Genomic DNA, 26626 nt, shown 5'->3' with positions numbered 1-26626 from the left:
CAACTAATATAATAAAGCACACAGGCTAATTTGTGTATTTTTCTGTATATAGTCCAGTAAGCTGCATTATTTTGAAACGTAGGAAGAGTCAAAAATTCTTATAAACCTAGGGCAGCTCAAAAAAAATCACTCAATCATTTTGGCCTTAGGATGAACAGCTCTCCAAATATGGACCTGGATATCTTATACAATGGGCAGCTTGCTCTCCTGGGACATATATAAGCAGAGGTGAGCTGACCTTCTTGTAGCGGAGACAGGGTGGGTGACTTTAAAGGGAGCTATAGGGCCCCTGGGCCTTTGTAACAGGACATGATGAGACTTACCTGCCAGAGCCTTGATGCGGGACCGCTCAAAGAGCCTCGCAGAGCTGTTCTCATTGTCCCAGTCATCCACGTCCCAGCGGTTGTTGACATCGCTGTACTGTTGTTGGATCTCAATGTTGTCATAGTCTGTGGCTACTGTGGTCGTCATCTTGAACTGTCTCAGCTGCTCCTCCACATCAGCTCCTTCTTAGAGTTCTGTGAGAAAGAGAAAGAAAACCTGATTTAGATGTCTAAAGTGTGCTGCATTCCCATGAAGCCCACTGGGTTAGAGGTGAGTAGAAGCCCAAACAATTCCTACAAGTCAAGAACAGATTTCTGGGGTCAATCGAAGATGATTTGGAACCTCAGCACTGCCTCATAACACGTGTGTGACCTTGGCCAGTGTACTTAACATCTCTGAGCCTCAGTTTCCCCAATCATTAAAAAGGAAAGATAATCTCCATGTTGTTGAGAGGAATGAGTGAAATGACGGACACCCAATCCAGGGTGGGTTTCCCCCCTCTTTTTAAAGTTTAAGCTTTGCAATTTTAAAGTTTTATTGGAGCTAGATGAATATCTACTTGGGGCTTTTGAATGAACTCATTTATTTCTACTCTGTACTATGATCTTTTAGCTTCTCCTGGAAATTCATAAAATGTTATATAAGAGAACAGATCGTTTGACCTAAACATCTCATTCCTACTACAAAACAGACGCCTAAGATCAAGTGAGATAGTAAATGGAAGTCACCAACGACCGTTCCAGTGTACAGTAGAGGCTTATTAAGGAATGACTACAATTATTTATATTGCTGTTATTTACAAATTCTTTGACCAATACCCAGTTCTCAGGGACCTACCCAGGTCACAGTATTCTACAGGAACAAATGAGAAACAAGAACCTGGGCCTCACCTTTTGGTCCACTGCTATCTTCACTTCATCAAAATGCCCTCAGAGAATTATGAGAATACCTTTAGCTTTAAATACAGCTGCTTCCCTCTTCAATACAGCTATGATGCATCCACTGAACCAGAATGTACTGAGGACTTACTACGTGCTCAGCACTGTTCCAGATGCTAGGGATAACAGCAAACAAGATAAGGACTCGGCTCCAGGGAAACCTATGGCCTTGTAGGAGAAGCCGGACAAAAAGCACACAAAAAAAGGCAAAATAGTTGAAAGAAAATAAAAAAGTGGAGTGAGGCAATAGAGTCGTGATCAACCGCACTGTATTATAAACTTCAAAGTTGCTAAGAAACTATATCTTACTGTTAACACCACCAAAAAAAAAGAAGAAAAATGCTAATTACGTGATGTGGTAGACGTGCAGCTAATGCTACAGTAGTGATCATATTGCAATACAGAAATATATCAAACCAACATGCTGTTCATTTCCTTAATTTACATAATTTTATACATCAAATGTACCTCAATTAAAGAAAAAAAGAGAGATTGAGACTATTTCAGATCTAGTGGTCAGGGAAGGCCTCTGGGAGTCAGTATTTAAAGTGAGATCTCAATGTCAAAAAGGAACAGGTCACGCCCAGATCAAGAGAAATAGCATTCCAGGCAAGGGAAAGCCTTTATGTTGAGAAGCAGGACAGCTTGTTGGAGGAATGAAGAAGTCAATGACCCATATAATCACCCACTGTCGCTCAAACACAAGCATTTGGATGGGAGTAAAATCCTGGCTACCAATCACATAGACATAATCAATCCCAACAATATAAACTTATCAGTAGATTAACTTTAACATCTACATTAGCAATATATTTACCAGATTTCATAAAAACACACAAAAAATGACAGGAACCTAAGCCAATAGGTACGTTATATTAATCTGTTTGTCGCTTTCAACACCGAGTCATAACTCCCTTCAAAAAAAGAAAAGTCAATCGTGTCATGTACCATTTGACCTTGGAGGTGGTTAATTTTCATAACTAAGTCAATACCAAAGGCTTTCATAAAATTCAGCCATCTCTACGAGGAAAAACAAATATGAAGTTATTATGAATTCCAAATTTCTGAAAGCAGATAAAATGCAATTTAACCCAACCCAAGGTCAAATCTAAACACTACATACCTCTCGGAATTCGTGCTGGCTATCTGGTGCCACCTGCTGACCACTGAGAACAAGCCACACTAGGGCCTCCAAGGCAGCCATCTACCAGGGGCTCCAACTCCCTCCACACCTGACTTCTGAGTGAGCCCCACTCCCACCATTTCCCCCACGCGTCCCTCCTCCTACCACTGACTTATCCCCAAATCAGTGACTGCTTTCCGAAGATTTCTCAACAAGCAAGTGCTAATCCTTTCCTTAAGCTTTAAAATAAGTCGTTCAAACCACATAAGAACATTTTGTCCCAAATATTCTTCTTTTTTTTTTTTAATTTTATTTATTTATTTGACACAGAGAGAGAGAGAGAGATCACAAGTAGGCAGAGAGGCAGGCAGAGAGAGAGGAAGAAGCAGGCTCCTCACTTGAGCAGAGAGCCCGATGCGGGCTTGATCCCAGGACCCTGAGACCATGACCTGAGCCAAAGACAGAGGCTTAACCCACTGAGCCACCCAGGTGCCCCCAAATATTCTTCTTTAATGGTGTTTGTTCTTTAACAATACCATTTTTCCTTAAAAAGTGGGAAGCAAAAGGCTGTGTACAAAAGAAATATCAATGCTTTCAGCTATTCTTTTTATTCAATTGTTTCACTTGAGTGTCTAAGAACTTGAATATCAGGGTCATTTTTTTTTTCAATATGCTCCATCTGTCCTAAGATAATATCTTTATCAAACAGCTAATTTTTTATAATGGAGTCTTCCCCTCCCACCCAGGGTAATGTTAAAACAAAACATCCTAAACCCCACCAGGACCACAGTGAAATGGTACTTCTAAGTATTTAATAGCAACAACGGAGTAACCTAAGCGTAAAGGAAAAGTCAGAGTCAAGGTAAGATGTGGATGAGTGTTCCCAGGGCATGGGGATTCCAAAAAGCCCAGTACCCTGTAAACACCATTATCCCCCACCTCCTTCAACAAAAGCCAGCTGAGGGGGCAGTGTGTATCACACATGGAGGTTATCTATAAAGGGCTAGATTTTCCCAAGGTGCTATCAGCCATGCGTCCCCACAGTCAGTGAGGTGATCTGTACTTCTTAAACGGCGTGGGGAGATTATGAGGAGATTAGAATGTCGAGGTGGCCATCTTGGAACTCTGGTGGGTCCGCCATTTGGGAAGCAGGAGAGGACTATGTAAGGTTGGCACGGAACAAGACATCTCCTCTCCCAGAGAATGGCTCTCACTGCCTCTATGGGCTAAGTGTGGGCCCAGATGCTAACCGACTTGATCACCACAGCAGGAATTCATTAAATAATCCCTGAATGAATAAAAATCAATAATATCCTGGGTGTGATATGAATACTAACCATGTTTTTGTGGCTAGGTTTTAAGAAGATGGTTAAAATTCATACCTACCTTCTCTGCCCTAAGTCCGTGTGTGTGTGTGTGTGTGTGTGTGTGTGTGTAAACAAGGAATATGTAAGCCAAGACCCCTCCACTAAATTATTCTTCTCTAACCCTACATACCATAAATGAATTTCCCAAAAGATACACACAAAAAAAATTCCAAAGGCTCATTATTTTCTGCTTCGATAACTAGACAATAATTTTATTTCTTCAAACTGGCAGACCAAAACAGACACAGATCAGGAGGAAATGATCACACCACACCCAGAAGGCAAACAAGTCCCTACAGCTCTTGCAGGTGCTACACTACAAGGTCATGACCATCGAGAAAAAAGCCAGAACATTACCATTCCAAGTTTCAGTAGTATTCTATTAGTTCACCTCTTTAGATTAAAATAAAATAAACCAATACCTGGCAAAGCCCAGAGGGAAAATATCTTACCTGTCTGTTTACTTCCAAGATACCAAATCTGATTTCCATGTGACACAGGTAGTAGATAAATGCACACGTTTTTGTTCTTTGTAATTATCTCCAAGTTTCCTTCCACTGCCCTCTTCTGTTTCTGTATAAAATCTCCTTGGGTGATGTTACCCAATCTTTGACTCCTCCCCTATGTTGACAGTTACTCTCTGGACAGCTAAATGCAGAGGTCCTAAGGATGACCAGGTCAATGTCTAAAACTAAACCTATAATTCCTCCTCCAGACCCCATTTCCTTCCCATCGCTCCCTTGCTGAATGGCATCCCCTCCTTTCTTCCAGTTACCTCAGCTAGACACCTGGCAGTCCTCCCTCATCTCTCCCTCCCAGCTTCAGCCCCCAAAGCTGCTTTTACCTCCTGACAACCAGGAATTAGCTCAAACAACAGTTTTTTCTTTTTCCAGCAACTCACCCTACCCTTTCCCTGACATTGCCACCAGAGGGACCTTCTCAAATATAAGTCCAATCATTTCATTCCTGTGACTGAAACCCACTGAGGCCCATGCCTTCAGAATAATGCCCCGAAACCTTTGAAGAAAAAGGGGACTCCTTCACAAGGGAACTCTGACCAGCTCTCCAGCCTGGTCTCAATACTCCTGTCCTAAGCTCTTGTAGCTCCTGAGGGGAATAAAAAAAATCAGGCTCTTGACTTACCTCCAAACCACCTGGAAACAGCTTTTTCTTCTCTCCACAAATCCTAGTTTTAGGTATTACCTTACTGAATCTACCTCTTATCAGTTACCACCACTACCTCCTGGTCTGAATTAAGACAACTTTAGATAACCCTGAATATGTCCTCCCTCCCAGACACCTTATACACTGCTGACCTGTCACTTAGCATTATAAGACTGTTTCACAAGTACAAAACTTTTATTTTACTTATTGTCACCAGGCCATTGGCTCTTGAGGTCATGTCCTCATCATATTGTTCTTCTGTCTTCTCAGCTCCTAGTGGGGTGCTCGGAAATATTAAGTGCTTGCTAATTATTTGTTTGTGGCTGACTGGGTGGGTGGGAGGCTGGTAGGTGAAGGTCTAGAAGTTGAGGGCACAGGGTCAACATCAATTCAAGCTGCCATTCTGGTACTATCGCCATCAGGCACAAAGGCCAAAACACATACTCATTGGAGCTACATAGATCTCCTGGGCAGTCTGCTTTCAAGGAAGTCACAATTTTAGACTAGGCTGCTGATAAATGTTAAACACAGATTTAATAAGGTCCTTCTCCATGTACATATTAACACGTAGATTTCTCTTTGTAATTTAGTTTTAACCCATCGAAAGAGTTTATTTTTTTGTCCGGACTACTCAGATTTCAGAAAGTAAAAAAACAAGTAGAAAATAAATGGGATTTTCACTGGCACTATACACACACACACACACACACACACCCCACACACAAACACATCACTCCTTAATACCCAATTTTAATTAAAGGCTCTAATAAATTAAATGAAAAGAAAAAGGTAATTTAACATTTGCCAATCCTTTCTGAAGAAGAAAACCATATGCTAACACTTATTTTGGCAGAAGCCACAGACCCAAATGTTCTGCAAACACTTAAAACCCTCCCACTTTACTCACAGAAGACTTGAAAAAGCATACGCTGGACTGCTGGTGTGCTATCTTTTAAAAAAAGCTCTGCTCTGGGATTTTGAAGGGATCAAGCTGTAGGTCTGACAATTTCCAGGAAAAGACCCAGGAGAGATCTGCCTCAATCCTCTCAACTGTACTGTCTCCAAAAAGTAAGACTTGAGTCACACCCTATTTCCAATGTGCCCACTGAGGCATTCTGCAGCATGAATCAAATGGTCAACAAAGAGGAATATGTGCAAGAAACCACAGGGATGGAGAAACCCAGCAAACCTACTGTTATTCAGGTTCGTGGAGCTAGTTTCACCATAAGGTCCAAGACACCATCCTACATATTCAGAGTTCCCTGTTCACAAAACCAAGACAAGTATGATAAGTTCTAGTGTGACAATTAACCAAGTCATGCACTTTATAAAAGTATCATTTGCTTTTTTTAAGTAAACTCTATGCCCGAAATGATCCTGAGATCAAGAGTCACATGCTCTACTGACTGAGCCAGCCAACTACCCCAGTATCATTCACTTTTAAAATTACCAGTTGACTTGCAGCTTTACAGAAACACATCAACTATACAAAAAGCATGACACAGCTGTACAAACTAGCCAAAATACAGAGACTCAGACCATTCTGAAAGGAAGTATGCTCAGAGACCTGTTTAATAATTAACCATAGTTAATAAAGGTAGTCCTCAAATACTCTAGCTAACTTTTGTTGGTTTTATTTATCAATGACAGAATAGGTTAAAATCTCCCACTGTGAGTGTGGATATATCAAATTTTCCTTATAACTTCCTGGATACATACAAATTATAACCACTTTGTCTTCTTGGTGGGCTGTTTAACATTAAAATAGCCTCTTTTCTCCCTATTCACACATTAACTCATTCATTGATGATAATATATGCCTGGTATATTTTTTTCCATTCTACTATTTCACCTTCTATTTTGTTTTAGGTTTTAGTTATGTCTCTTATTTTTAAATCTAATCCAAGTGTTTCTGTCATTTTGTGGGCAAATATAATCCATTTACATTTATTAGGATTATGGCCATATTTACTGCTTCAACCAACTTGCTTTCTATCTTAATTAATGAAGTGGCAAAACTGGGGCTCAAAGAGTTAAACAACTGGGTCATGTCACACAGCTATGAGCCCAACATCTATAATATTTTTGTCACCTCTGAATCCTTAGCCACAAGAACTCTAAACCTAATCTTTAAAACACAGAAAGCTGATGACTCTAACAACCAAAGAAAATGCTAGTTGTATTTTAAAAGACGTAACTTTCATGCTAGCTTACTCTGTGCGAGCATAGTGCTTTACTTGCTTTTTCATTCATTCCTTCCCAGCAACCTTTTGGTGTAGACAATATTATTAGTTCTATTTTATTTATTTATTTATTTATTTATTTATTTAAGTAATGTCTACACTCAACTTCACCAGACACCAAATCTGCCAGCACCCTGATCTTGGAACTTTCAGGCTCCATAACCATGAGAAACAAATATCTGTTGTTTATCTACGGTATTTTGTCATAACAGCCCAAAGACACTTACATTCCCAATACTCAGAAGTAACCTCTTTCCTACACAGGTGAAAGATCTGCCTAGAAGGCTGATTCTAGTTTTATGAACAAAGTTCTAGGGACAAATTTCCTTTTTTAATGTGGGCGTGTTACGCCACGCCCTACTCTGTGGAGAAGCAAAATTAACCTTTTATCATAAAGGAAATAAATTTTAAAATATTTCACTGACCATAATTCATTTTATTTTAAAGTAATCTATTAAAAAGAATCCATCACTATGGCTTAGTAACATACTATACAATGACCAAAACCAGATTTCTACAACAAGAGGAGTATAACATAGGGGAGAAACAAGGCATCTCTCTGACCTTCCTCCATTGTATAGGATAAACTGCACAGTAAGACAATGGAATTGCTTATTATTATTATTATGAATTATTTGAGTGTCTTAAATGAAAGGAAAATTAATTATATACTGAATAGAAATTTATTCTCTTTTACTATTTGTACATTACATTTTTAAACAAAGTATCTTCTTTCTTTTTTTTTTTGCCTGCCTATGATACCATTTAGATTCTAATATAAATCTGCAAACTCTAAAATTTTTTGAGACTATCTTTATTTTGAAAAAAGATTAGCTTTCCCAATGTTTATTTACAAGTCTCCAAATCACCTAACTTGAATCAAACAAAAAAAAAGTCAGTAATTTCTACTAAATATATGGCTATCCTCATTGGCAGTTAAAGGCCAAACTGGTTTTGTTCTCCTTACACAGAGACGCAATTAAAATTGAAATCATTAACTCAAGGCAGACTTAACACCATGATCTGATGGCTAATGGGAGGTTTCTGAGCCACTATAAATAACTACTTTGGTCTTATTCTTATTCCCAGATAGTTTTAAATTACATTACAATATAGGCCTAATGCTTCCGCTCCCAAAATGCTGATCCTGAATTTCAGTGAGTTTGGCATTTCACTGCGTTATTGTTTGTGAAATTTCATAAGTCAGTATCACGTGTGCCCGGAACAATAGAGAAACAATAATGTGCTTTCTATCTGGAAAGCTGACTTTTCTAGAGTAGCCCATTGCCAAAATTCTTTGCAAATCTATCAAGTGAAACTGCATCTCTGTCCTACCTGAAATAGTGATCAAATGAAGGAAATATGTACAACGGCAATGAAAAGCAACAGTATACAAAATGAAAGCAGCACACACACGCACATATCCTAAGCTCCACAAGGGCCAGGATCCTCTCTGTTCTGTTCATTTTTATACCACCAGGCCCAGCTTCATGCTCAAGCCACAGCAGGCACTCGAAAACAATTGTAAACTAAATTGGCAGGTGGCAGGAGCAGTGCAGCTCCAGAGCAGTCTAACTCTGAAACACAGTGCTTCTTTCTGCCTACTCAATATGCATCTTGGACCCCAATAAAATTCTCAGTGTTACATAAGGGGCAACCTTGTCTTCACTCAGTTTCATTTAGGAAAGGATGAGTTTTTTGTAAGAAATTTGTTTTCAAATGTTGCAAAATGAGACAGGTCATATTTGAATAGGAATGGAATAACTGCTAACTTCACAATCTCATTTGGGATGTATATATTATATCAATTTAGATTATTAATATTAATATAACAAATTAATAATACTAATATATTGAGATAAATTTAAGTGCATGGTTTATATACGTACTATGTAATATTAATATCCATTATTAAGAAATTAATATATTCTTATATTTATTATAGATATAAATAAGTATTTAAATACATAATGTTTTAAGAATCATTCCCCTTTAAAAATCATTCCCTTTTGCAAAGTGACCTAAATCCTAGGCATGTCTAATATCCAAATTTCCAAAGGTTTAAATATTACTAGTTAAATTTTCTCAGAGAACAGTTCAAACAATTCTCATTGCTTGAGTTAATGCTTCAGCAGCAAGCTTTTCCTCTGTGTATGCCTAGTAAATGTTTCCCAAACTTACTTAGAACTCTATAACCTTTCAAATGAACAAAATGAATAATAAAGGTTGAGCTACAGAAAAGAAGTGATATTAATTCCAGAAAAAACATGCATATAAGTATCATTTAAACATGATCAAACCTCCAATACTAAAATTTGTTTAAATCTGATCAATTTGAAGAAACTTTAAAAAAAAATAATGTTTAATGATTTATACAGGCTGAAATCCATGAGAATTCTGCAGTTACTTTCAAAAGCGTGACTCCAAAGTGCTCAATATGAAGTTTAGTAACAAAACAAAGGTCAGTTAAGGGGCACCTGGGTGGCTCAGTCGTTAAGCATCTGGCCTTCGGCTCTGGTCATGATCCCAGGGTCTTGGGATAGAGCCCTACATCGGGCTCCCTGCTCAGTGGGAAGCCTGCTTCTCCCTCCCCCACTCCCCCTGCTTGTGTTTCCTCTCTCGCTGTGTCTCTGTCAAATAAATAAATAAAATCTTTAAAAAACAAACAAACAAAAACAAAAGTCAGTTAAAGTAAATGCGGAGATCTATTTGCCTTTCCAGAATTTAAACACTGATATATGAGGAAAAGGCACACAGTGTTTAAAATGTTCCCCTCAGTTCACAATCACGGAAGAGCTCTCTGATACTAAGTAAGATCATGCGTTCATCATAGGTGACCAGCCACAAGCAAGTACATCTACCACAGCGCCAGACCATAATCTGACCAACTGAGCCAACAACCCAGCACCCCACCAAACTTCTCACAAAGGCACAGATAAAGCACGGCCTACCCAAAGCCACAGGGCCAAGGGCCTACAAGTCACATCTTGCTATTGCTCAAATAATTCCAAAATGAGAATAAGATCTCAGCAGGTCAAGTCCTTAATCAGGTTCAAGAGCAAAGGAAACCAGCAACTTCCCTTGTTCTCCCAACAGCAGAAAATGGGCTTAAAAGAACAAGAATGAGAGCATCCAGAGCCTTCTCTTTAAAAGCTCCCTAGTGATAATGATTTTGGTAACTGCATTTTTGAACTCCTCGCCTGAACAAAATCAAGCCTAGACTTTCATCTCCTTGAAATATGTTATTAATAAACCAGTTTTCTACTTCCCAAAATATCTAGAACACAACATGCACTTTGATTATCCTGCTTCCAAATGCTTTCAAAGAAGTTAGTTACTTCTCTTGCCAAACTCAGCAACAGAGCGAAGAATGAACAGGATGGTAGGGCAAATGAGAGAGCTGGAGGCAATACATTCTTGTAGCATTCTGATTCTGTGCAGAAAGAAAATCAGGGGGCGGGTACCCCAGCAGTGGCTGAGTATTTAGGGATGTCTGAGTGAACTGTGATGCTATCTTCCATGCCATCAAATGCTAATGCCAATCCAAAAAGGATCCTGTAATCGAGGAAGGCTTTCTGATCTCATTAGCAACAGTACTATTATCTTTTAATAATTCGTGATTTTAAAGATTGGTTCAAAGAACCAGGTCAGCCTAAACATTACTTTCTCTAGGAAGGCTCTACGGAATCTCCCAGTCCCAACCCAGCACCTCCTGTTACATGCTTTTGCGAGTGTCTTTTCCTCACGGCACGTACCTATAGCATTTAAATAATTACATGTATGATTATTTGCTAAATGACAATTTCACCTTATATACTATACTCTCCAAGAACTATTAAGCATTTCTCTCCTTATCAATGCATCCCTAGCTACAACATCTAGCACACAGCAGACAATAAACATTTAGTGAATAAGCTTTAAAATTTTCTCACCTTCCGAAAGTATTATAAGCACTTTCCGTACCAAATCTGCTCTAACAAGAAAAAAAAAAATTCCAATGTATCCAAAGGCAAATTTGTTCACATGAAAGCTGTTAAATACTAAAAACAAAAATAATCCAAAATCTGAACTAAATCCCTAAATGGTCAAGAATTATCTGAATTTTTCCCTTTTTTTAAAGTATATTTACGTTTTAACTTTTGACTTCCTTTACTGAGCAAAAGAAAAACTTCAAAGGCAACTTCAAATTTCTGCTTGACTTAAGGAGATAGATGAATTCCCCAAGTAAAAGTCACATCACTGGCTGAACAGCCATACTCAAAGGGTGCTGACTCAAAGCTGAAAGCGTGGTGAGGTTCATAATCCAGGACCCAGGCACAAACGATACTTTCTTCACTACCTCAGAAAGTATACTTAGCACAGTAAACGACCTTGGACCACGGAGAGATTCAGAACTGTTCAAAAACACATACAGTAGTACATTTAGACATTTAAAGTACCCAACGTCAGAAGAGGTGAAAAGGGACAGCAGTCCCAAGAAAATGTGGTAAACTCAACATAGAGTACCAGCAGAAGGTAGCCCAAACAGAGCTGGCTCGGTTGTTAGGAATGAAGCAATCACCCCAGGGCAATGCCCAAACCTAGAGTACCGAGAAGCGGGTAGGCAGGCCCTAAGACAGCTGGAGTCCAGGCTACGGAGCTAGGAGCTCCCAGGGAAAAAGTCTTAAAGGGCCACTGGGCATCTAACCTTAAGGAGCTTCAGGAGGCCCCCTGTGGGCACTGGCACAACAAATTCATAGTGACTCAGGGTTAGAAGGTGCTTTCTAACAACTTGAGCTCTCCAAAAAACCCAGAGGGTTGGCCAGAGAGCAGGAGTTCACCCTATCACGAGTGGTTCACACAGGGTGGGGAAGTACCATTTGACAGGGAAGCTAGAGAGGAAACCAAGAACTGTGTGGGAAGCTGGATGACATGAATGCTAAGAGCCCTTCCAACCAGCAGGCCTCTATGATTTGGTTAACCACAAAGTATTCACCATTTTTGTGATCAGTACACTGTAGTAATACTACAGTACTTGAAACATGGTTCCCAAGGTAGGCACGATACTCTCTTCGATGGGGCTCAAGGAGTATTTCAAAAGAATGACTTTTCCATTCCTATTTTTAACCGAATCTCTGTTACCTTAATCATAGCTGTTCTTTGTGTATCCACATAAAGTATCTGCATTCTCTTTGAAACAAAAGCACTCTTCTGCAAACATTTATAAATATTTTCATTGGGCTGCACAACCCCACTGGGGGGAAAAATGGGCAAAATGATTTGAAACTGGCTTTTACATTTTGATGAAAACATTACTCTTAAGCACACCACTGAAAATATTTATCAAAACAATTATTTTACTAGGCAACTTTATATTTTTATTAATATCATAGGATACCAAGTAAAACATATGTTCATTTAAGAAAATCTTTTGACTAGAAAATACTACTTATGCTGGCGTAATATTTCTGTCACTCAGAGCCTATTACTGAGTCTGGTACAGACACTAAGCAAAAGGCAGAGACATTCTTGACATCTACATAGAGGTGAAAAAGCAAAAGTTTTTATTTAAGAAAGTTGTGATGTCAGAATATAAAACAGCTTGTGTTTCACAAATTCTTTGTTTATACTGTTTAAATGAAACCTCTCTTTGCTTCTTCAGTTTGGGGGGAAGGGCAGTGCATTTCAAGTAAGTTTCCTTAAGAAATTACTCCCTGATCCTCCTCATCAGATTTCTGTTCTAGTGGAAGGGATTGAAACTCATTAGTCCCACCTAGCATACTTAAAAGTCAGTATGCACACATCCAGCATTGGTCATTTTGCAGCTACATCTTGACAAAATGAGGTTAATCCTCAAAAAATGAGTTGGTGATAAACCAAGTCAAATAACCAAGGTATCAGGGCTCCCTGGGGGGCTCAGTTGGTTGAGCGTTGACTCTTGATTTTGGCTTATGTAATGATCTCAGGGTCCTGGGATCAAGACCCGCAAAGGGTCATGCACAGGGTGCGGAGTCCACTTGAGATTCTCTCCCTTTCCCTCTGCCCCTCCCCCAACTCACACTCTCAACTCTTTCAAATAAATAAATCTTTAAAAAAATTTAAAAAAAAAACTGAGGTACCTCAGCTATAGAATTTGTTTTGCTATGGCTGTTTTAAATGCTGTTTCTAGAAGTGTCCTTATGGCACCTGTTCTCTATAGGTGGATCATGACTGCACCTAAATATTTCTGAAAAAAGTGAACTAATACATTTGGAAGCCTCAAGAAAGGATGGGAAAGCCATTTACTGTAATCACATTCAGCTATGGGATAATGAAAAATTAGGCATTTAGCAGTTTCTCTGCCAGAAGTTGATTGGTTTTACTTTCTGGTGGTATTCTGCCGTCTTGCTCAAAAAGGGGTGGTACTTTCAAAGACTAGGAATAAAAGAACTGTTTGTGAGACTGGTGATGAGAGCGAGGATTAAAACTGTGACCTACAAGGATGATCATTTTCATGCCTATGGAGATTCCTTGCCTCTAAGCCTTGGATACTTTCAAATTCTGTTAAATCCCACATATCCTCCAGGGGAAGGAGTAGGCAGCCAGTGTCAAGAGACTTCTCTGAAACCCAACCCAGCTCAATAGAGTAAGCTCCACAGGGCAAGATTTTTTAACTTAGCAATCATTGACCAGAAGACTAAAATGTACCCAGTCGTTAAAACCCCTCTTTTGTGTAAAATCCAGAGTGATTGCTGTGCCAGGAAAGATGCCAGCTACACAGGTAGGAAATATCAGTGCTTGTCTTGCCTCATGACCGCAGAAGGAACATGGCATCCCTTCTCCTTGAGGTGAGCAGGCTGATAACTAGCTCAGGAGTCTGTGCAGAGCTCCCTCTGGACTCCTCATGACAAAGCCAACAAGAGCTGGTTCTCTTCATCAAAACTGCTCACCACTCACACACTGTATAGGAACCTCCTTCAAGAAGTCCCAGAAAGTTCCTGCCATCCAACTCAACAGGCTTTATGAATGGGGGGGCCCTCCCCATTGCTTTCAGTGTACATTACACACGCACACATACCAAGCAAAGCCAGAGTATGCCCTTGGTTTTGCATCGAGGATGACTTTTCATTTACACACTTCTGTCTGACTTCAAGCTAAGTCCATTAATCTTTCTTTACATACAGAACCTTGCAGGAAAAGCAGGCTGGGAGCTGTCACCCAGGCATACACATCCCAGCCCCAAAAGGTATTCTCTGAAGTGAGTATTTATTTCATTTCCTCTAAATAGCAGGAGGTATCCCGCGTCTCTGCTATGCCTTCATTGCCAGAAATAGCAATGTCAAGAGCAGCCTTCTCTGATGTAAACCAACTCCTCACGGAGGAGGGCTGGGCAGGTACAGCCAGACCACTGTCAGCCTGACCATCTCACAGCACTAAATTGATGCCAGCTGCCCATTACCCGCTACATTCCTTAGGTCTCCGGAACCGGCTCCTGACAAGAATAGCAAACCCAGATGATAGCAGAGGTGAGGCCTTTAGGGCCAGAAGGCAGAAAACCACTCCTCTCCCTGTCGTAGCTACTGTCTCTCATGAGAGGGAGAGGGGGTGATCTCAAAGGCCAGTGTCTTTTAGATAAGAGATGAATGAATTCTCTGACTGACATCCTGAAAAGGAAAAATACACACATTTTTGTTTTCTTCATTTTTTTCGTTTCTCTGAGTTTTACATTTGGAAATGGATGCTGTCATATTACAAGAATCAATGGCAGGTCCGGAAATGAACCAAAGCCCTTTAATCCAGTTTTGCTCTAAAATGCAAGTGTTTTTCTATCAAATGTTCCAAAACACGCTAATGATCACCTGCAGCACAAATTTTCAGGGAGCTGTAAACTTGACAAAAATGGGATCAATTTTGTCTCAAAAAAAAAGTCTCTATGCACAAGTCACTCTGTATCTTAGCTCTCTATTGTCCCACTACTTCCAGCCCGTCCTTTGTGCTCTCCTCTCCTCAGAGGCTTCATCCCCCATGTAGGCTCCCGGCTGGTGCCCTGTGCTGGGCCAGGGGTGCACCAGCTCACCACCCTCCACTGCACAGCGGGCAGCACTGACCTAACCAAGTGGATAGCAGAAGCAGGCAAGTCAAGAGGGCATTTTATTCTTTTTTTTTTTAAGATTTATTTATTTGACAGAGAGAGAGAGCACAAGCAGGCAGAGCAGCAGGCAGATGGAGAGGAGAGCGAGAAGGAGACTCCCCGCTGAGCAGAAAGCTCCACATAGGGCTTGATTCCAGGACCCTGGGATCATGATCTGAGCCAAAGGCAGATGCTTAACTGATTGAGCCACCCAGGCACCCCATAAACTGGGCATTTTAGACGAAGTCTCCAACACAATTAAGGGCTAGAACAGACCAATGCAGAGTGCATGGGGCCCCTCTTTCTGACACCACAGACGTGCCCCTTGCTGTCCAGCCAGGTTAGCACTTAAGTGCTTTAAACTATCCTTAATGGATACAAGTAGCATTAGACACTGTCAGTTATGCCAAACACTGTCTAAATAATACCTATTATTCCCTAAAAGGGGAGAAAGAGGCTTCTAAGATATTCAAAAGTGACTGGCTATTCCAAAGATTCTTCTGTGATAAACAGCAACTGGTCTGGAAGCTGCCATCTCGTTTTTTTAGCTAATTACAAACCTCTTTGTTTCTGGGGGAAAAAAAAAAAGTAGAGGAGAACCTGAGGCCATTTATCATGCCTCTCACTGAGGAATGTGGTAGCTCCAGTAGAACACAGAGGGCAGTTTTTACTTGGATGAAAGGATCAATGCTTCAACCCAGCACTGGGGTCCTACCTCTGCTGCGGCCTGGCTGAGCTCGCCACAGGGCCAGGAGGCTGAGGAGCTCACCAGAGATCTAGAATCAGAGACTCTGACATCCCTTCCAGAAACCAGTTATCCCATATTCAGGTGGGTCTCAGAAGGGGCCTTGGGACAAGACACCTTGAGGCTCAGGGCTTCGGTTTCCCCATCTGCAAAGACAAAAGTCTGGACTCAAACAGTGGTTCCCAGCTCCAGCCATGTAACAAGATCCCTCGTGATGATTCTGTGACTTAATTTAGGCTCAGGTGTGGGTGGGCATCAGGCCGTTTAAAACTAAGAGCTGAGATTTATCATCTATCACCTACCAACTAGAGGCCCTTCTAGCTTAAAGGAAACAAAAGCCTTCTAAGCTCCAAATACCAGTGAAATCATCCGCACTCCTCCCTTGTTAGGGTAGGGGATGGGGACGAAAAAAGGTGAGCTCATCACTGTGTGAGGCAAGTCAGACAGGAAGGGGCATCTCCAGCTAGCCAGGCCCTGAGAACACATGATGAACACTGATGCTGCAGCCTACCAGAATATTCTAGAAGTTTCCAGTCAGCTCTAAAATTTAGACACTGTATTTGGGATTTAGATTTTCTTCCTTCTTGCTGCCTGAAACATGAATCTCACAATAAAATATCTAAAGCGAAAATGTTGTGGTTATTTAAGTCTTCAGCTAACAAATGAGACTACATGTCATTGTTTTCTTTTAAAACAACGACCAACTGCCTAAAACATTCACTCATTCCCTCATTTTTAGCCTATTAGAGACCACAGAGAAGTACAAAACAAATCTTAAGAAATGAACAATTAACATAACAAAAAATGAAAAGAATTATAATACCAAGATGCCAAAAATACTGATTACATTTCAATTACTATTTGCGCTTTCATCTGGAAAACATATCCTCCATTGGAAAGTACCCAGTGTGACAGCTGCATTGCTTTTTCAACTTTCACAAACACTCTAAAAGTTAGCCAAAACTGGGTGTTGGCTGCCGTCCAGGGTTTTATTGTTATGTACTATTAGTTCATAGTGAGAAATGTGGGCTAAGGAAGGGAGAAGGTGAAGGAATAACAGGGCTTCATAATCATGTGCAGATGTGAACGTTCCTGAAAGTTTATCTGCCAGAAAATGCCGCCCATATTACTTCTATTACCTGTAGCCTTTATTAGTTTAATTAGATAATTACAAATGTTGTGTTTTTAGGACATCATTTAAAGACTTAACTTTATACAATTTTTCTTATGTCAGTGGCTGACATTTTAATACTTTTCATATGTAAAGCAAACTGGTGGATTCTCTTTGGCTCCCTCCACTCTTCCACAAGCGTTGAAAGCAAACCAACAGGCAAACCACCAATCAACCTTCCTTAATTATGTCCACTTCTTGTCAAATCAATTATGGTTCAAAAGCCTCTCACTTTTAGTACTTCATAAATGTTGGGACACTATTTTTTTTTTTTTAAGGTTTATACAAACTAAATGCAGTGACACGGTCCAGCACAGACTTTTCAATCTCATGAACCTGTAAAGTTAAACAAATAAGCAAACAAACAAACAAACAAACAAAAAATGAAGGGACCAACATGTGTTTCCAACTTTTATCGGGTTAAGGAGTAAAAATTAAAACAAACACAAAAACTACTCAATCACATTGCCACTATTTTATAAACAGGACCCAAAATAGGAGAAGGATAATTATCTGTGAATGGGATGATCAATCCTTTACGGCAGAGAACACAGGGTAACTGTGCACCCAGGCTTGTGAAGCAGCCAGTGAGCGCCTCATGACACACCTGGCCCCACAGGTGCGGTCCGAAACAGGAGTTAGCGGCGAGAAGATGAAAGCCGAGAGAGCATGACTAGCTGACTGGGAACAGGCACAGATGTTTCAGGATTCCAGGTCTACGCCTAACATTGACCCTACTTCTGAAGTTCCATCCTCTTCTAAAGTTCCATATCTGTTAGATGACAAAAACTCCACCAGACCGTTATGTATTTTACTGGGATGAGGGATAGAACAGGTCTCTTCTGCTGTCCCTCCCAACCCCCAACCGCCCAAGGGTTTCTCTCCAGCACCCGGTATTACACATGGCACAAAACAAAGAGCTCTCTAAGTACTTATGGAACAAATGACTTTTCTGATCTCCACAGTATTTAAAAGGGTTTTAAGAAAAATGCACTCATCACTGATGCTTCGGAGCTTCTGGCAAGAAAATACAATATGGATCAGGTTTAATTTTTAACTTTAGGGAGGCATGTACCTTTGAATTATTTAACACTTACATAGCTCTATGTGCCAGGCCTAAAGCCCTTTACCCACATTAACTCATGTAATCCTCCAATAATATTTATGAGGTAAGGACTTTATCTTTTGTATTTCACAGATGAGAAAATTGTGGCACAGCTCAAAGATCAAAGTGGTAACCTTCATGGAGTTGGGATTTGAACCCAAGTGATACAGATCCTGAGTCTTCTATCCCATACTGTCCACTACGGATGCAACAAGCCACAGGCGGCTAATTACATTTAATTACATTAAAATGAAATAAAATTTAAAATTTAGCCCCTCAGTGTACTAGTCATATGCACTAAGAAGCCACATGTGGCTCATGGCTACCGTACTGCACAGCGCAGACACAGGACACTTCCATCATTGCAGGAAGCCCATTGGAAGCACTAATCTACGCTCTTAGGCAAAACTCTATTGCTCATGATTTGGGTTCAGCTCCAGACCTGAAGTCCCATCTCCATGCCTAACCTAATCTAATAAAACATAACACAAAGGGTTTTTCCAATGGGGACTCTAATACCTACTCTTTAAGCAAAAATATATAAAAGCAAGTTGACAGCAGCATGACCCTTGATGGATGTCCTCAACAAAAAAGCCAACAGAAAAAAAAATGTTTTTCCCTTTGTTATTCTCTACTCTTCTCCTGGCAGGATGTTCACAGAAACAGTCTCTGCCTGTAAGCTCACTGGCGCACACTTGCACCTGTCCTGCTGTGAAGGACTGAAACACTTATTTATGGATTTTGTAAGCAGAGTTCAGCCAGAGGGTAGCCATTCCCAAAATTCAGTTCTCAAAATATTTGCAGATATTTTTCAAAATGCACAAAGCACACCACGTAAGGTTCTTCCCACAACATAAGAAAAGAAGTTTTTGGTATTGGGGCAGCCTTTAAATTCTACCTCTCGGAGAAGGGTTCAGGGTGAGCTACCATGAAGGTGGGGGTTTGGGTCGGGGGGTTTCCGATTTCCACAATTCCCGAAATAGTTACACTTCTAAGAAAAAGGCAGAAGGGGAACACACCAAGTCACTGTTCAATACAACGTCTGAATCCAAAGGGACGTGACACAAAATGAGACCCTGGACAGGTAAATTCCAGTAGGACAGAAGTCAAGTCCCAGCACCAAGAGGTGTGACATTCAAGAGGTAAGGAGGAAAACAGGGTGGAGCAAGTCTCAAGGGAAGAAGGAAGGATCTCCATCGAGCTTATAGGAAGACTGTGGGAAGAAAACATCCATAGCCCTGCTGTGGCTGAACTTCCCAGCTGCAGAATTCTGATTCTGCATTTGTTAAATGAAGTCAAAAGAACATCCGTAACAAAAGATATTCATCATTCCTTCTCTCCCTCTTCTGAGCCAAGCATTTCTTACGATGCTCATTTTCAGAAAACCCTAGAGGGTTCCTTACAGAAACTTCAGAGGTTCCCTGAACGGACATGCATACTCGGGGTCTGGACGACTGGGACAACTCGTTTCTCTGGCACTGCAAAAAAAACAGGAGGTCGCTCTGCTGGTTCCTGGTGGGGAGCTGAATACCTACAACAAGGAGCGGAGCGTGCACAGACGTTGGAGCTTCACTTTCCACACCACACGTTCACTCCTAATTACTTTTCCTCGACAACTATTTCTGTAAACATATGCCTAATCGTCATTTTCAACGGCTGAGCAGTTTTCGACAATATGGATATACTATCAACTATTAAACCAAGTCCCTACTATAAGACACAACTTCGTGAACAACTATTCTCAGTATTTTTTCAAGAATGGGGCAGTATCATGGTAACCTTGTCCATTATTTTCTTAGGATAAATTTCTAAAAGAGAAATATGTTGTCCTACAAAGGCACTTTCCCACCAGCACTCTACAGGAGGGCCTGTTTCCCCTCTACTAGAATCAGCACCAAGTGTTACGGTTAAGATCACTACAGGTCTCTAAAGTAGTCACAGTTTTTAAATTTTTAAAAAAATTTTTTTATTTCAAAAAATTTTTTAAGATTTTACTTATTTATTTAACACACACACACACACACACACACACACACAGAAAGAGAGAGCGTGCCTGCGAGAGAGGGAGCACAAGCAGGGCGAGTGGGAGAGGAAGAAGGTGGTTTCCCACTGAGCAAGGGAGCCCAATGCAGGGCTCGATCCCAGGACCCCAGGATCATGACCTGAGTCTAAGGCAGCTGGTTAACGACTGAGCCACCCAGGTGCCCCCTCACAGTTATTTTAATTTGCATGTCTGTGCTTACTAGTGACATAACACTGAATGTTTTCATAATCTAAACGGATCACATATTTGTGTAAGCTACTAACCTCTCTGTGCTTCAGTTTACTGATCTGTGAAACAGGAATAAAAATTGAACATCTATCTCACATAACTGTTTTGATAATTGAGTTAATGGGCATAAAATATTTACAATGAAAGACTATTAAAAATATTAACTATAACTGTTATTCATACTTTCTAACTTCTCATATTTATACTTTTTAAATTATTTATACTTTTTAACTTATTTCTGATAAGAAAGAAATCTTCTTTTGAAACAACAGAGTTCACAACAGTGGTTGCTTTTTGTGAACACCACAGATGAAATAATGATCACTGAGTAACAAAGAACCACTGTATACAGTACCCATGTGTAATTCTAAAAATGAACCTTCCCCCCTTTGTTTAGTAATAACATCCAGTAGACCAAGGCTATTTTTCCGTAACAGAAAAAAAAATACACATTCGAATAAAATTTCAATAAACTGTACATTTTTTGATTTCCTTTTAAATAAAATCCTGATGGGGCGCCTGGGTGGCTCAGTGGGTTAAGCCGCTGCCTTCGGCTCAGGTCATGATCTCAGGGTCCTGGGATCGAGTCCCGCATCGGGCTCTCTGCTTGGCAGGGAGCCTGCTTCCCTCTCTCTCTCTCTGCCTGCCTCTCTGCCTACTTGTGATCTCTCTCTGTCAAATAAATAAATAAAATCTTTAAAAAAAAAAAAAAAAAAAAAAAAAAAATAAAATCCTGATGTTCTCAGAATTTTAAAGATGTTTTAACAACAAAAAAAATCCTTCAAAGGAGCTTGGTTAAATAAATCATGGTATGTATATAATATAGAGACTCTCATGCATAAAATAATAACAATGATATTTTATATGTATACATAAAATATGGGACAATTCTCCAATGAAACAGCAGATAACAAAATATGTAGGATTCTATTTTTTTTTTTTTGAAAACACACATTTATCTGGAATAGTACAGACCAAAATGTGAAAAGTTAGCATGAAGTGGTGGTACAAAAGGCAACTTAAATTTTCTCATTTTTCTTAAGAAAACTTTATTTTCCTTTGTTTCTACAAAGAACACTTAATTTTTGAAATGAGAAATTTTAAGTATTTGTACAGGTGGGATTCCAATGTGGTGTGCAGTTTCTTGGACAGAGCAGAGCCTGGCAAAACAGCTCCCTCTTGGATAACAAGGTTCTCTCCGGCAGAAACATTCTTTGGGCAGCCTGGGGAGCAGCACCTCCTAAGGGTTCCTTGAGTTCTAAACCTGAGATTCCCGTCTCCTCATTTTCCCAGATATGCGTCAGAGCTGATTTTGTCCCCTCGCTGACCAGCCATCAGCGATGCTCCAGGGCTTTCAACACTCTCCAAACTCTATGATAAGCACACAAGGCCCCTGCTTTCCCTGTCTCATGTCCTGCCACAAACCCACACACACACACTCATTCCAGGCAGTTCCCACACTGCTCAACACCCTTTCTCACGTTCAGCTCAAGCTCACCTCCTGCAAGGGCCTTCACTGTACCCCAATGCCCAGATGTGGCACAGCGCCCTGCACCCTGGACTACACTGCTGGCCCATTCTTGCCTACGTTCTTGACTTTGAGTGGGTTGGGGGATACAACAGAGTGGTGAAGCCAGCAGACAGGAGGACAGGGGGCTTACCGAGGTATAGTTGACATAATAAGAAATACAATGAATGACACATATATAAATTACACAATTTGGTAAGTTTTGACATATGTAGACACCTGTGAAACCATCACCACAATCAATGAACATATCCGTCACTCCAAAGAGTTTCCCCATACCCCTCTGTAGTCCATCCTCTTGTCCCACGCCCCCACCCCAGACAACCACAGATCTACTTTCTGTCACTATAGATTAGTTTGTTTATTCTCTATAAATGGAATCATACAGTATGAATTTTTTTCTATCTGGCCTCTTCATAATTATTTTGAGATTCAGCCATGTTGTTACATATAGCAATAGTTCATTCTCTTTTTTTATAGGTGAGTAGTATTTCATTGTACACATGCAACACAGTTTATTCATATATTCACCTGTGATGGACATTTGAGTTATTTCTGGTGTGAGGCTATTACAAATAAAGCTGCTATGAACATCTGTGTACAAGTTTTTGTGTGGACATGTGCTTTCATTTCTCTTGGATAAATGTCCCGTAGTGGAACACCTGGGTCATATCATAGGTCATACTCTAATTTTTTAAGAAACTACATCCTGAAGTATTCTAATTTAATTGAATAATAAAAACAAAAAACAAAACAGGGGTTTCTCAGTGGCATAGTCGGTTAAGGGTCCACTCTTGGTTTCGGCTAGGGTCGTGATCTCAGGGTTGTGAGATCAAGCCCTGTGTAGGACTCATTACTCAGCAAGAAGTCTGCTGCAGATTCTTTCTCCCTCTCCCTCTGACCCTCCTGCTCATACTCTTTCTCTAAAATGAATAAATAAAATCTTTAAAAAAGAAAACAGAAAACAAAAAACAATAAGCAGACAAGTACCCAAATGCACCAGGGGAATATCCTTTTAAAGGAAAGATAATAAATCCTTTTATAAGGGATGAGTCATTTTATAATGTGAATAATCGTTCTCTGTAACTCTTAAAATTCAGTCTTCACATTTGAAGTTTTTTACTTCAAATGAGTCATGCCTATATCAATTACAGTTATATAAAAATTTGCAAGTGAGTCCACTGCCCAGTTCCCCTACATTGCACCCCATTCTCTTCAGGATTTGGTTGGCACCATTTAATTGCTTCTTTCTCTGTAATTCTCTACAGTGGTGTTGTGAGAAAGAGCATGACACTGTGATTATATCAGTCTTGAAGAAGGACCCTTTCTTTGTATGTGTTCCAAGAAAAGACAGTAACCCACTCATGTGACTTTGGGGAAGTTATATTAACTTTCTGTGCCTTTGATAGCCACCCTACTGGCACCCAAAATGAGATGTGAGAGTTAAGGGCCTCTCCTTTTAAAAGGCTATTCAGCAGTAAATACAACTTGAGCTAAAAATAGAAAAAGCAATTCTACATGGAAATATTCTCAGTCTAGGACCCCTCCCCCAATTTAAACCCATTTTAAATTCAGAACAGATAAAAGCATACAGTTTACATAATATAAAATTAAGAGTAATCTGGAACACAGAGGAAATTATAAGAAAACTGCTCTTTGGTTCTATCTAAACTTCAAAGATTGGGTTTTCTGGTAAAAACTGTATTTAGTATTTTCTGGATGCATTACACTGCAAAATAATTTTCTAAACACAGTTTTAAAGAACTCTAAGTATAAAGGCATAATAGAGCTAAACAGAGTCTGACAGCTTTTGTTATTTCTATTAACTTTTCTGCTCTAGTTTATATAAACCAATAAATCTCATTCTCTTTCCACATGAAAAGAAAGGAAATCTACCCAACAGTCAATTACATTTCTACCGCAAGCTGGGAGTATCTTTGATGGAGACCTAAGACACATGTCCATGATTCCGCAGCATGAAGACCACTATGATTTACACAAATGTTACAGAAGCAAAACTTTCGAGTAACAAAAAACTGAATCCCATATAAAATGTTACCAGTGTGCTTAAGCGGAAAGGCATCTGCCACAGAAGTCAGACAGACAATACCAAGAGAGTAAGTCAGACACCTGCAAGGACGTCATATAACTTTAGAACAGGTGTTAAATAAAACCCCTTAAATCCAGGAATTCATCTATAGGGAAGGTGAAATCTGAAAAAAATCTGAGTGCAATGTTGGGGGCATGGGTGGCTCAGTCAGTTGAGTGTCTAACTCTTGATTTCGGTTCAGGTCATGATCTCAGGGTTGAGATCGCGCCCTGTGTTGGGTTCCTTGCTGTGTGGAGGGTGCTTGTCCCTCTCCCTCACCCTTTCTCACGTGTGTGCACATACCCTCGCACTCTCTCTCTGAAATAAATAAAAGCTTTAAAAACAAAAAATTTAAATGCAATGATGCTCATCCAAGGGCTTTTTACAGCAGCAAAAAAGTTGAAGACAACTTAAATGTCCAGTAATAGAGTGCTGTACAGGTACTTTACACAGTCATGAAAAAAATGTTCAAAAAAGTATTTTCAAGCGGATACAACTCATGATGTAACAAATGCAGCACAATTATATAAAAACTGAAGTGTAGAATAATTATGTGAGTGTATGTGTGTGCACAAGTACGAATTAAAAAGAACAGGAAAAAAGTACATATAGCAAAATGTTAACAAGGGATAGCTTCAAGATTACAGGAAAATTCTTTTTTTTTTTTTACAAGATTTTTAATTTATTCATTTGAGAGAGACAGAGAGTGAGCACGAATGAGAGCAGGAGCTGAGAGGAGGGGCAGAGGGAGAAGCAGGCTTCCCCCTGAGCAGGGAGCCTGATGTGGGACTCCAACCCAGGACACGGGGGATCGTGATCTGAGCCAAAGGCAGATGCTTAACCACCTGAGCCACCCAGAAGCCCCTACACGAAAACTCTTAAAATGTATTACTTTCCTAATCAGAAGGTTTTTTTTTTTTAATTATAATGTATTCCTCAAAACAAATATTTTATAGTGTTTTTTTGGTTTGTTTTTTTTTTTTTTTTTAAAAACCACATTATTTCTCTGGAAACATCTAAAGAACTATGATCACCAAAAATATAGAATATCTGTTTCTTTAGGAGCCTATAAACAAAACCTAATAAGAAAATCTGGATTTAAAAAAGAGAGAAATTGGGGCGCCTGGGTGGCTCAGTGGGTTAAAGCCTCTGCCTTCGACTCGGGTCATGATCCCAGGGCCTGAGATCGAGCCCCGCATGGGGCTCTCTGCTCAGCAGGGAGCCTGCTTCCTCCTCTCTCTCTGCCTGCCTCTCTGCCTACTTGTGATCTCTGTTTGTCAAATAAATAAATAAAATCTTTTTTTAAAAATTTAAAAAATAAAATAAAATAAAAAAGAGAAAAATCAAAAGTCAGTTACTTAAAAATGATTTCTCAAACCCCAGAAGTTTCAAGAAAATTAATTTAAATGGTACATGGCTATAAGACATTTAAAATGTGATGTTCAAAATTTTACTTTACATGTGACTCCTTAGGTACATATTTACCCTAAAAAATTATTCTTACATAATATGACCAACAATTTCCAATCAGTTCTTCACCAAGAACACTGGCCACCACAACAGCTGAAATCATAATACCTAGTAGGTAACAAATTTTTTTTCTATTTTATTGTGGAGTAATCAGAAGATAAAATATTTGAAAACTATAAAGACCTGTTGATAATGTGGGCAATCTTCAACCTTTGAATATGCATTCAGAGACTCTTCATAATGTATGATTACGTGGAAAAGAAGGTAAACCCTCACAATGACAGACTACGATGCCAGGGGATTCAGTTTTTGCTGTCCGTCAGGTTTACTATCAACAATTTCTCTGGACCACCCCCCCAAATTATGAAGTATAACCCTAACTTAAATAAAGTCCCTCAGTGTTTTTTGACTGAATTATTGCCTACTCTGCCATTCTGCACTACTGAAATTTATTATCTTCCATACTGGAGCTCAAGTGAGCTTTGAAAAATATACAACTTTGCCTAAAATCTTTCAAAGGCATCCCCCTTCATCTCTGAGGTAAAACCTCCTTTCAAGTTACGATAAGCCCTTTCACCTTCCCTCAGCCACATTCAACACACTCCCTCTACTCTGGCCATAACAGAACACCTCCCCCAAGCATATTACCTTTCTCTGTGGCTTTGTGCATCCTATTCCCTTGGGCTGGGACTCCTCCATAGCCTAATCTTTCCAGCTAACATCATTCATTCTTGTACAGTCATCTCAGGAATCATCTTTCTTCAGAAAGCTGTCCCTAGCATTTCCCATCTGTCACCTACCTGAACAAGACACACCAATTCTGTATCCACAGTTGAGCCAATGGTGCCATTGGTTCCCTTTTCGTCTCTGGACACTTGGCTTATGAGGGCAGAACTGTCTCATTTCTGGGCCCTGGTGTCAGGACAGAGCTCAGTAAAGGGAAGTACTCAACATTCTAACTGAAGCTCCACACCTGCCCATCTAAGCTGTTGAGGCAA

At 39.9% G+C, this 26626-nt stretch overlaps 1 protein-coding gene across 1 annotated transcript in view; it reads right to left on the bottom strand.

Moving 5' to 3' along the window:
- The window catches only part of SPTBN1 (spectrin beta, non-erythrocytic 1), a 195932-nt gene that overhangs the window by 141607 nt on the left and 27699 nt on the right, over window positions 1–26626 (bottom strand). The window contains exon 2 of the mRNA XM_080812621.1: window positions 324–518. Coding sequence (XP_080668747.1) covers window positions 324–471 — 148 coding nt within the window. The 5' untranslated portion in view covers window positions 472–518. The remainder of the gene's footprint in view (window positions 1–323; window positions 519–26626) is intronic.

The sequence above is a fragment of the Martes martes genome (genome assembly GCF_963455335.1).
Source record: "Martes martes genome assembly, chromosome: 9".
Taxonomy (NCBI): Eukaryota; Metazoa; Chordata; class Mammalia; order Carnivora; family Mustelidae; genus Martes; species Martes martes.
Note: the sequence above shows the minus strand (reverse complement) of the source record. Positions and strands in the feature narration are given on the sequence as shown.